Source organism: Malaclemys terrapin, chromosome 4 (genome assembly GCF_027887155.1).
Source record: "Malaclemys terrapin pileata isolate rMalTer1 chromosome 4, rMalTer1.hap1, whole genome shotgun sequence".
NCBI lineage: Eukaryota > Metazoa > Chordata > Testudines > Emydidae > Malaclemys > Malaclemys terrapin.
In genome coordinates this window covers 93,911,626-93,924,480 of record NC_071508.1, presented here as the reverse complement: position 1 = coordinate 93,924,480, position 12,855 = coordinate 93,911,626, and the positions used below count along the sequence as shown (strand labels likewise).

Below are 12,855 nucleotides of genomic sequence, written 5' to 3'. Positions count from 1 at the left end.
GTTATTCTTCCCTTTCTTCACTCTTTCAAAAGTAATTTCCTTTTAACTGTTTTTCATAATTGGTTTCTCATTCAAATAAAAAGGAACTTTTTAAGTATGAGAGGTGTCAAGCACCCAGCTCTGGTCAAGCTGACCACAAGATCAAGGCCAGTTGTTCTGAATACTGACTGTAAAAATAGCACTGAAATAGCATTGTAATTCAAAGACCCCAGATAAAACTTTCTCAATTTGAAAGTAAAAGTTGTTTTTTCTAATCCCAGTTTGTAAATTTACCCTGGAATCTGAGAGTCAAGCTAGGTTCTTTCTGGCTTAAGCCCCATCACCAATGATTCTGCACCTCCATGGTAGTTAGCAATATTCTTGATGATGTGCTAAATGAGCAGAATCCAGATCCCTCTTCCACAGCCATTCTTTACTAACAGGAATAAAAAGTAGTAACATCTTAATTTTCTAAGCAAATAAATCAATTCAGACTGGAAAAAAACCTGCTATGAAAGAACATACAATTTTTAGAGTGATTTTTTTTTACTATAATTCCACTTTAAGGCTGCAATATTCTGCTTAATTCATCAGGTCCATGTGCCATTTGTATTAATAAATAGTTTATATTGGCTGGCCTGGACACTGCCTGGGTACAGTGGACCCAGCTTGTTTCTAAAGCCCCCCCTATACAGTCCCCATGCCAACACAACGATCTCCTCCCAGCCACCTACACCCAAAGCCCCCAAAGTTCCCTCATCTGCACAGAAACCCCTATACAACAATCTCCCAGCGGCAGTGGAGGCAATCTGTGCAGGTCCCTCCCCAATTCTGGGCAATGTCACTGTGGGCACACAGTGTTCTCCCCACCGCGCAGCCCCCTTCCCTAGGCTGTGCAATGCCCCTAACTGCATACAGTCCACCCCACCCCCCCGCTATACATGCCCAGCATGCACACAGCTCCCCTCCCCCCCGTAGTGCAGTGCCCTGCGTGCACACAGCTCACCCCCCCGCCGCTGTGCAGTGACCTGCGTGCACACAGCTCCCCTTTCCCCCCGCCGTGCAGTACCCTGCGTGCACACAGCTCCCCTTCCCCCCCCGCCGCTGTTCAGTGCCCTGCGTGCACACAGCTCCCCCCGCTGTGCAGTGCCCTGCGTGCACACAGCTCCCCTTTCCCTCCTCCGCTGTGCAGTGCCCCGCGTGCACACAGCTCCCTTTCCCCCCCCGCCGTGCAGTACCCTGCGTGCACACAGCTCCCCTCCCCCCCCGCCGCTGTTCAGTGCCCTGCGTGCACACAGCTCCCCCCGCTGTGCAGTGCCCTGCGTGCACACAGCTCCCCTTCCCGCTGCTGTGCAGTGCCCGTGTCCCTCCCATGCAATGCACACTGTGTGTACACAGCCCCCCGTGCAATGCCCCTGTGGCCACAGAGCCTCCCGCCGAGCAGTGCCTCTCGGGCTCACCCAGCCCACGCACCCTTTGCGTAGCAGGCGGGCCTGCCCCTAACTCGGCAGCCGGCGTCCCTGCCTCCCTCCTCAGGGCTGGGCTGGCGGCGCCGCCCGGCGCCTCAGAGCTGAGCGCGCCGCCCCCAGGTCCCGAGCCGCTGGGCGGAGCCGGCCGCCGCTCTCTCCTCCCTGCAGTCACTGCCGGCCTCCCTCCCTCGTCCCCCTCACTCGCTCCCGGGACATCCGGGCCCTCGCTGCCGCTCAACTCCGCCGGGCCCGGAGGGGCCCAGCCCGCCGCCGGCGGCCCGGCCTCCTCCCCTTGCGCGCTGTGCTGCCCAGCTGGCGCGCCGCGAGCCCAGCATGGGGGGCAGCCGCTAGGGAGCCCCCTGATGCTATGCAGAGTCCCGCTGCCCGGCCTGGGTGAGGGGCCTGCAGCAGCTCCTGGCAGAGAGACCCTGGGCCCGAGGGGAAAGGTGCTGCCTCCATCCACCAGGAGACAGCCCTGCCCCACTCCGTTTCCCCTTGGGTAGGGGCCAGCTCCACCTGCTGTTTGGCCCTGACACCAAGCCAGTGTCAGGGCCATGTTCCCGCGCCCCCTGACCCCGGTGGCAGTGTGGGGTGCAGAGATGGGAGCCACCTCCGTGCGCCGGGCCGTGGTGCCTGCCAGGATGCGGGGCGGCAGTGGCACCATGCTGTTGCCCTCCATGCTCATGTTTGGGGTGATTGTGGCTTCCAGTGGCCTGCTGCTCATGATTGAGAGGGGCATTTTGGCACAGGTGAAGCCACTACCACTCCATCCCCCACATGGAGACCTTGCTTGGAGGAGCAGCGGTGACACCAGAGCAGTGGTCTCCGAGGACATGGATTACCAGGTGCTACAAGATGTTCGTAACCGGACAGTCCGCACCATGTGTGGACAAAAGAACATGCCTCATAGCATCTGGGAGCTTTCAGCAGGTCAGAGGAAAACTGTGCTCAGACACATCCTGGTGAGTGATAAATATCGCTTCTTATATTGCTACGTCCCCAAAGTCGCCTGCTCCAACTGGAAACGAATACTGAAAGTTTTGGATGGAGCGCTGGAGAATGTGAATGTCAAGCTCAAAATGGACCACAAGAATGACTTGGTTTTTCTCGGTGACATGAAGCCAGATGAGATCAGCTATAGGCTAAAGCACTACTACAAGTTTATATTTGTTCGAGACCCGATGGAGAGACTTTTATCAGCTTATAGGAATAAATTTGGAGAGATCAAAGAGTACCAGTTAAAATATGGTGTGGAAATAGTAAAAAGATACCGAAAAAGCCCCAGAAAGTCCACGGGGGATGATGTCACCTTTTCTGAGTTTCTCCAGTACCTGTTAGATGAAGAGGCAGAGAGAATGAACGAACACTGGATGCCCATCTACAACCTATGCCAACCCTGTGCGGTGAGGTACGATTTCATCGGATCATATGAAAGACTGAATGTGGATGCAAATTACATTCTTGAACATGTTCAAGCACCTTCTTTTATCCGTTTCCCAGAACGACAATCATGGTATAAGCCTGTGACTCGGGAAACTCTACATTACTATCTGTGTAACACTCAACGTGGACTTATAAAAGAACTGTTACCAAAATACATTCTGGATTTCTCATTGTTTGCCTATCCTCTTCCAAATATTACTAGTGAATTTTGCAGACAGTGAACTTTTTCTATTTGTGGGCTGGTCTATGCTAGAAACTTATGCTGATAGAATAATGTTGTGCAACATTTTTATACTGGCAGAAGCTCAAGTGTAAACAGTTGTAGTGGCATAAAAGTACTTTTGCTGGTGTAGATTATTTCACTCAATAACCTGTATAAATTCTACTGGCAAAAATACTTTTATGCCAGCATAAACTGCACTAGGAGGGTTTGCTGGTATAGCTACACTGGCAAAAGCTACGCTTTTCTAGTGTAGATGAAGCCTGTGAAGTAATGTGTGTCCTATGCACGTTTCCTAATTTTATACTTTTTAAACCTTTTAAGATATCATATGATATATAGCCTTTACAACTAGAATATCTTTTACCTTCGTATTGTTCCAATTTTACTATGTCTGTGTGCCGCTGAGTTAAGCACAATAGCTTTTATATATCTGTTTTTTAAAAACTTCTCTCTACAGCACAAGACAGTGAATATATGCAAAAGAATCAGGGAATGGATATATTTTAAGCACAAAGCATTGTTCTGTTTTTGTGGTCCAGGTTACATTTTCTGGGGCAGAATTACCCACAGCATCAACTGTATTAGCTGTTTTTTAAAGAGTTACTGCAGGATAGTTCCTAGGTTGAACTGGTGGAAGCAGTGATGGGAAATTTTGAGAGAAAAGTCTTTTGTAAACTAGGCCTGAGTATCCATAATCTTCACACTTGTTGAGTGCATCTAAAGCTGACAAGTCAGTTCTTGTTCTGTGATGTAGCAGTGCCTGGGTTGTGGAGTATTTTATTTCAGTATTGAACCAATGTCGTATTCATAGAAAAAGTTAATGTGTTCCTCTTGATACAAGATGTTAATTCAAAGACAATACACTGTTCATTTTATTTTGTGTGATTAAAGATCTGAGAGTACCAATTACTTACATAGCGAAACTAACATTTGGTGCAGCAATGTATTTATTACTAACAAATTCTTCTTTTGTCCCTCTTTTTTTAAAAAGTTATTAAAATCAAGAGCTTCTCAGCCCTTGTAACAAAATTTAGAAAATAGCTTATAGTGGTTATTTACAGCCTATGGAGAAAAAACAAGAAAAAATGCTTTATGCAGCTGCATTTGACTCTACTGTTAGTAAATGCTCAGTTCTGCTTTTTATATGTGCATGACATTTTCATAGCTATTTATATGTAAGGATTATGATTCAGCTTTAAAAGTGTGGATGATAATGTTCAAATTTGTTTATGACAGTTAATATAGTAGCTGCATTTTTAATACAATTTATATATACATTATTCTGTGGCTTGGTGCTTTTCTTTTAGTCATGGATTGTTGTTGTTCTTATTATTTATTTGTATTACAATAGCAGCAGTGCCCCATTGTGCTAGGCACTATACAAACATATAACACAGGGGTCGGCAACCTCTGGCACGTGGCTCGCCAGGGTAAGCACCCTGGCAGGCCGGGCCAGTTTGTTTACCTGCCGCATCGGCAGGTTCGGACGTTTGCGGCTCCCACTGGCTGCAGTTCGCCGTCCCAAGCCAATGGGGGCTGTGGGAAGCGGCACGGGTGAGGGATGTGCTGGCCGCAGCTTCCCGCCTCCCCCATTGGCCTGGAGCGGCGAACTGCGGCCAGTGGGAGCCGCGATCGGCCAAACCTGCCGACGCAGCAGATAAACAAACTGGCCCGACCTGCCATCTCTGTAGCTAGATGCACAAGATGTGTTAATATTCACTGTACATATATGGCATGTCTCCTAGCAGTGTGGCCTATAAGGCCGTCCAAGGGAAGTGGTATCAGCCCACATTTCAAGCAAGCAAGCCTGGACAAAAGCACTAGGATATATACTGTGAGGAACAAGCCTGCACAGGAAATTAACTAAGTGACCTAAGAGCTTTCTATATTTTGACATTTTATGGGTGAAATCTGCCTATGCTGAAATCAAAGGCAAAACGCCCATTGACTTCAATTGAATTCCACTTTGAATTGAATTCCACCTTGGCTGGGTGACAACAGTGACCAATACATCAGGGCCGGCTCTACCATTTTTGCTGCCCCAAGCAAAAACAAAAGAAGTGGCTCAGACTGCTGCCACCCGAACTGCCGAAGCGTAAAAAACAATAAAAAACCACTCGGACTGCCACCGCCCGAACTGCCAAAGTGCACCCCCCCCCCCCCCCAAAAAAAAAAGCTGCCCGGACTCTGCCGCCCCAAGAATGTAAGGAATGCCGCCCCTTAGCATGTGCAGCCCCAGGCACGTGCTTGTTCCGCTGGTGCCTGGAGCCGGCCCTGCAATGTATACATATATTTCAAAATACTAGCTGTAGTCCCTCCCTCTAAATCTACTCTGTTTTTCTTTACCCTATTTGTTTGCCTGTCATATCCACATCCTTCAATCAGCTTGGCTCTCACAGATGTGGTTAAGTTGTAACCTTAGTTATTCCTGATGTCAAGTATCCGGGGGTAGCCATGTTAGTCTGTATCTACAAAAACAACAAGGAGTCTGGTGGCACCTTAAAGACTAACAGATAGTTAGTCTTTAAGGTGCCACCAGACTCCTTGTTGTTTTTGTAGTTATTCCTGAGACGCTCCATTGATTTCAGTGGGAATGCACAAACGTGATGGACGATAGAATCTGGATCTTGGTGTTGGAATTTATCAAAACTTCTAGAAATGTCTGGATCATTCCTCAGATAAAGGCAGCAGATATTAGTCAGGAGTTTTTGTAAAATGGGTGTAAATGATGGAGAAAGCAAGTGTAATTAATTTTGATCTCTGAATTTATGTAATTGAATACACTGGATGGAACTTACTCTTCCTCTCCCCCCCATTCTATACCTACATCTATGAAGGCTGGGGGATTATCACAAAAATGTTCTCTTGTTTGGCTTTTTGCTTTTTACTAAAAAATTAATTTAAAATAGTTTTAAAGGTTTAAAATGCTTGTTGGCTGCAGCTTCCCCTCTCTAGACAAGATTTGGTTTCTGCCCACAGAAGGATCAGTGTTTTGCTTTTCTTTGAATCTCAATCTCCTGTGCGTTTGCTCCTGTGCATGTTATCAATCCCCTTTTTTCCATTTAAGCTCCTTCTGCCTGCTCCATGGGTTTTTTTTTGTCAGGTGTTTCTTTGCTGCAAATTAAATCATGATCAAATGTTGTAAATGATATCAAAATAGTAGGGGTAGCAAACACAGAGGAGGCTAAAATTAAGCTGCAGGCAAACCTGGAAAGACTAAAGCTGTGGAGGATGCAAGTAACAAGGGGGGCTTTGGTGCTAATAGAAGTAAAACTGTCACCAGCTAAGTTCCAAAGGGAGAGGACATAACCAATTAGCCACTAACTGCTTTAGTGTGTTCAGTTTGTTTTAAATGTTTCTTCTTTCTGGCACTGTTCTAAATTGGCAGGATTAAATAGCTGGTTGCTCCTCATTACTTTCAGTAGTGGTGTTTGTTTCTTTTTCTTCCTCCTACCTCACTCCTTGCACTCATCAAGCACAATAAAAAGCTATCATTTCTATTACTAATTATTTCTTTGTTTAACCTGAACAGTGTACTTAGTGTTGCACAATACACAAAAAGAAACAGCTCTCATCTGCCCTAAAGATCTTACAATCTACAAAAACTTTTCTTAGTAGAATAATTAGATATTTTTAAAAAGAGACAGATTAAGTAACAAGACACTAGAGAGACGAGTGGGAAAGAAATTGCTCAGATCAGAAAAGACCCTGCAGTAAGGACAAGCCTAAACCGATTTCTTGTCAAGAACCAGTCTATCTCAGCAATGAAATGTAACGAAAGTATGAACATGGCCCCTTGAATTCTGCAGCGCTGCAGTTCCACTTTTTGCAGTAAGGGAAGGGGAATTTCTGCATCAACAACTTGAATATGCTGTACCCCCTCTAGCTATAATAAGCATTAATCAGAGTCTCATAACACAAGAGTCAAGAGGAGAGAAAAGAGAATTTCACTAGTTTTTATGACTGGTACTGAACTCAGCTATCTCTAGAACATCAGCTAGCTATGGGTGCGGAGCATGAATTGAGCGTGACATGCCATCCTACAGACCTTTGGCCTGATTCTCCCCTTACACCAGTTTTAGTTCTTGATCCTGCAAATTGCTTTGCATAAGCAGATCCTTGTGCGGCCAGCTTGCAGGATCAGGATCTAAATTGGGAATAAAATTCTGATCCAACACTCACTGAAGTCAATCAGAGTCTTTTCATTTTCTTCAATGGGTACTGAATTGGGCTTTAACTTCATTGAAGTCAACAGAGTTATTATATGTATGTATGCATCCGAAGAAGTGGGCTGTAGTCCACGAAAGCTTATGCTCTAATACATTTGTTAGTCTCTAAGGTGCCACAAGTACTCCTGTTCTTTTTGCGGATACAGACTAACACGGCTGCTACTCTGAAAAGAGTTATTATACAGTACCATTGTAAAACTGGTGTAAGTAAGTGGAGAATGGGGCCCCTTGTGAGGACAAGGAATTGTGAAGTCACTGACAACTAGTAAAAAGAAGAACAGGAGTACTTGTGGCACCTTAGAGACTAACAAATTTATTAGAGCATAAGCTTTCATGGACTACAGCCCACTTCTTCGGATGCATATAGAGTGGAACATATAATGAGGAGATATATATACACACATACAGAGAGCATAAACAGGTGGGAGTTGTCTTACCAACTCTGAGAGGCCAATTAATTAAGAGAAAAAAAACTTTTGAAGTGATAATCAAGATAGCCCAGTACAGACAGTTTGATAAGAAGTGTGAGCATACTTACAACTTAAATTTGTTAGTCTCTAAGGTGCCACAAGTACTCCTGTTCTTCTTTTTGCGGATACAGACTAACACGGCTGCTACTCTGAAACCTGACAACTAGTGAAATTCCATTTGTGCCTGCAGACAGAACTGTTTGGTCTTAAAGTGTACTCTAGAGGCAGGAAAACCAGAGGATGTGTTTACACATTCTAAAATGGGATTTGGTGCCAGCCATGCATTTTGACACACCTTCAGCACACAGCACAAGTTCTAAATGCTGATGCAAGTTCTAAATTGTTCCAAGTTCCAAACACATCCAGGTTTCAGAGTAGCAGCCGTGTTAGTCTGTATCCGTAAAAAGAACAGGAGTACTTGTGGCACCTTAGAGACTAACATTTATTAGAGCATAAGCTTTCGTGGACTACAGCCCACTTCTTCGGATGCATTCAGAGTGGAATAAATATTGAGGATATATATATACACACATACAGAGAGCATAAACAGGTGGGCGTTGTCTTACCAACTCTGAGAGGCCAATTAAATAAGAGAAAAAAAACTTTTGAAGTGATAATCAAGCTAGCCCAGTACAGACAGTTTGATAAGAAGTGTGAGAATACTTACAAGGGGAGATAGATTCAATGTTTGTAATGGCTCAGCCATTCCCAATCCTTATTCAATCCTGAGTTGATTGTTTCTAGTTTGCATATCAATTCCAGCTCAGCAGTCTCTCGTTGGAGTCTGTTTTTGAAGTTTTTCTGTTGTAATATAGCCACCCGCAGGTCTGTCATTGAATGACCAGACAGGTTAAAGTGTTCTCCCACTGTTTTTTGAGTATTATGATTCCTGATGTCAGATTTGTGTCCATTAATTCTTTTGCGGAGAGACTGTCCAGTTTGGCCAATGTACATGGCAGAGGGGCATTGCTGGCACATGATGGCGTATATCACATTGGTAGATGTGCAGGTGAACGAGCCCCTGATGGTATGGCTGATGTGATTAGGTCCTATGATGATGTCACTTGAATAGATATGTGGACAGAGTTGGCATCGGGCTTTGTTACAAGGATAGGTTCCTGGGTCAGTGGTTTTGTTCATTGATGTGTGGTTGCTGGTGAGTATTTGCTTTAGGTTGGGGGGTTGTCTGTAAGCGAGGACAGATCTGTCTCCCAAGATCTGTGAGAGTAAAGGATCGTATTTCAGGATAGGTTGTAGATCTCTGATGATGCGCTGGAGAGGTTTTAGTTGGGGGCTGAAGGTGACAGCTAGTGGTGTTCTGTTATTTTCTTTGTTGGGCCTGTCTTGTAGGAGGTGACTTCTGGGTACTTGTCTGGCTCTGTCAATCTGTTTTTTCACTTCAGCAGGTGGGTATTGTAGTTTTAAGAATGCTTGATAGAGATCTTGTAGGTGCTTGTCTCTATCTGAGGGATTGGAGCAAATGCGGTTATATCTTAGAGCTTGGCTGTAGACAATGGATCGTGTGGTGTGTTCTGGATGGAAGCTGGAGGCATGTAGGTAAGTGTAGTGGTGAGTAGGTTTCCGGTATAGAGTGGTATTTATATGACCATTGCTTATTAGCACAGTAGTGTCCAGGAAATGGACCGCTTGTGTGGATTGATCTAGGCTGAGGTTGATGGTGGGATGGAAATTATTGAAATCATGGTGAAATTCCTCAAGGGCTTCTTTTCCATGGGTCCAGATGATGAAGATGTCATCAATGTAGCGCAAGTAGAGTAGGGGCGTTAGGGGACGAGAGCTAAGGAAGCGTTCTAAGTCAGCCATAAAAATGTTGGCATATTGTGGGGCCATGCAGGTACCCATAGCAGTGCCGCTGACTTGAAGGTATATATTGTTCCCAAATGTGAAATAGTTGTGGGTGAGGACAAATTGGCTTAATTGGCCTCTCAGAGTTGGTAAGACAACTCCCACCTGTTTATGCTCTCTGTATGTGTGTATATATATATCCTCAATATTTATTCCACTCTGTATGCATCCGAAGAAGTGGGCTGTAGTCCACGAAAGCTTATGCTCTAATAAATTTGTTAGTCTCTAAGGTGCCACAAGTACTCCTGTTCTTTTTACAAACACATCCAGTGCAGCTTGCACTGGGAAATGAGTAGGAATAGGAATCTCCTGGAAGTCTTTGTTCTCATTGACTTGGCCAGATTTGAACATCTAGATGGTTGTAGCTGGACCAGGGATACTATGGAGAAAGTGAGTTTCAGCAGGGATGGTTTTTAAAAATCTTCGAAAAATAGGTTGAAGAAATCAATGGTGCGTGAGAGATGGAAAGATTGTAAACCGCCTATACTGTCACCATAATCTAATCACGAGAGATTGCTTGTGGAGTTGCAAATTCATGTTCCAAATCTATCCTAAAATTATGGAGGCATCTTCTCATCCTAAAAGAGCAGGAAGTTGTGGTGTGTTTCCATCTGTCTACTACAGGGGTCGGCAACCTTTGGCATGCGGCTCGCCAGGGTAAACACCCTGGCGGCCTGGGCCGGTTTGTTTACCTGCCGCATCTGCAGGTTTGGCCGATCACAGCTCCCACTGGCCGCGGTTCTCCACTCTGGGCCAATGGGTCAGCGGGAAGCGGTGGCCACCACATCCCTCGGCCCGTGCTGCTTCCCGCCGCCCCCATTGGCCTGGGACGGCAAACTGCAGCCATTGGGAGCTGCAATCGGCCGAACCTGCGGACACAGCTGGTAAACAAACCAGCCCAGCCCGCCAGGTTGCTTACCCTGGCGAGCCGCATGCCCCAGTCCTGACCGCCCTCTGAGAAGTTTGCATGTTTTGCATATGGAAGTATTCCAAGATAAGTAGACACTATCTTCCCGGTGTAATGTGGTTTACCAGTTTATATGTTTGTGTTTTAATATATGCATAATTGTAATGGGTAAATTAGTGTTTGTTGTTAATGAGGTGCTTAATGCAATTGTTTAATGAAGGAACTCCAGGAATAAATGGTCACCCATGGAACTAGCTCAACTGACTGCTTAGAATTTTTGCACGCTCACAGACTGTATAAGGGTTGCGCACACGGACATCAGGTTAGAGAAGCAGCGGAGTACCTGTTAGGTCTGTGTCGAGGACATCCTTCGTTGGTTCCTGATCCTTCCAATGATTAAAAGGCTTCTAGCATCGAGTCTTACCTGGTTCCAGCTGTTGCGGTTCCTGGGTCCAGTCATCCACGAAGGCTCTGTGCTCCTCCTGCTTCTGGCCATGCCAGTCCGGGTCCGGCAGTCGAAGGACCAGAGTCCTGCGATCCCGAGCAACTGAAGCAGGTACTTACCAGCCACATCTGATTCCAGTCCATCACCTGACGTGAAACAGTTCTGGGGCGCCTTTTTGTTAGTTTGTTTTATTTAGGTTATTTAGGCCAAAGGTTAGTATTGGGCCTGGGCTTTAAGCCTACTTTGGGGGCAATCACAATTGTTGTTGTTTTAAGGTTTTATGCATTTATTCTTCCCTTTTCCCTGTTTTTGTTAATTATCCCAATTAAACTATTTCTTCTGTTTTCGAAGCACGACATTCTCTGTCTTTCTTTAGTTCTTTAACTCAGAGGACGGTGAGAGAAGGGTTTAACTGATACTGATAGCCAGGTAAAGGACCTGGCCACTATTACTGGGAAATAGTATAACACCAGGGATGCCAAATAAACTCATCAGATCCCACAAACTTGCTCAAGGCACTGAATCAAAGACCTGATGGAAGTGTACAAAAAGTGCTCTGCACAACCTATTAAATTCAGCCGTCTTCTGAAAAAGCTGTCTCAAGGTAAAAATCTGATTGACAGTGGAATGACCTAGTCTAAAGCTGCACTGAGTATCCTGGCCTTTGCCACAAAGTGCATCATTGACTTGGGACATTAATACGGAAGCAAAGATTTCCCCTGGGATTGACAAGTAGCAACTATAGAAGCATGATGCTAATTTGGCCTTATCGCTCTTTTTGAACAGAGGATGAATAACCCCCTTCTTCTTCTGGTCATCAGGGTTGATATTAGTATGCCAGATCATCTGGAAGGTACTACAATACCATCATCTGTCTTCAGCAACTCTGTGGTAATGTTACAAACCCCTGATGCTTGCCCAGACTTCTGCTTATGGACTGCGATCCTGTTCTCTCCTTGTTTGAAGGATGGTTGCTCTTCTGGAACTTCCTGCCCTCTTCATATGGAAGAGCGACTGCAGTCAATGGACAATGGAAGAGCATCTTGAGAGGATCTTCCCATTGATGCAGCTGATCTTGCAGACTCTGGCTGATGCTGCCATCCCGATTCTTTAATGATCAAGTTGGTTCCACCTTCCTTGCCAACACTGCAAAGATGGCTAGGGACTGCAGAGATCGTGCCTAGTGGCAGCCTGTTCTGAACTGACTGCCTGAGTTGACCACCAGGATTCCTTATCTTTTTTACACAATGACTTGACAATGTTCCGAAGTCAAACCTGTTCAGCCTTTACTTTTGCTCTCAATAAATATTTTGTTGAAGACGCAGATTGTAGCCTTGCAGGTTTCTTAGGTGCCTCTGCTGTAAGTGTCTCTTCCCTGATCCATGGTTGACATTTGAAGGGCTGAGGCCCCAGCACTGAGTTGGCAATGATGATCTAAGATCTGATAGGGTGCCTGGAATAGTGTCATAGGCAGAGGAGCTCTATAATGGAATGGAAAGCTGCATTCAAGTCAACGGCAGTTATACAGCCTGGGTTCCTGTCTCCATGGGAGTTTGGTAAGGCTGTGTTCTGTTGCCATCATTGTTCAATATCTGTGCTGATTGGTTGGTAGATAAACTTAAGGATGCAGCTATCGGTGGTGCTGAGCTGAACATTCTGCTTTGAGATCTCAAATATGCTAATGACATTGTCTTGTTGGTTCAGTTTGCTGAATCTCTGCAGCTGATGGCCAATCTGGTTGGGCAAGAAGATGTACGCATTGGTGTGGTAATTAATCTGGATAAAAATAAGTCTCTGGCCATTATCATCAAGCAGACTCCAGCT

General features: G+C 45.4%; 1 protein-coding gene across 1 annotated transcript; it reads left to right on the top strand.

Annotated features, from left to right (window-relative positions):
- The first annotated feature begins 1,616 nt into the window (after positions 1-1,616).
- On the top strand, positions 1,617-4,394 carry CHST14 (carbohydrate sulfotransferase 14). The gene has a single exon (XM_054026994.1). The coding sequence runs from the start codon at positions 2,003-2,005 to the stop codon at positions 3,110-3,112; it is 1,110 nt and encodes a 369-aa protein (XP_053882969.1). The 5' UTR covers positions 1,617-2,002; the 3' UTR covers positions 3,113-4,394.
- Positions 4,395-12,855: the final 8,461 nt, after the last annotated feature.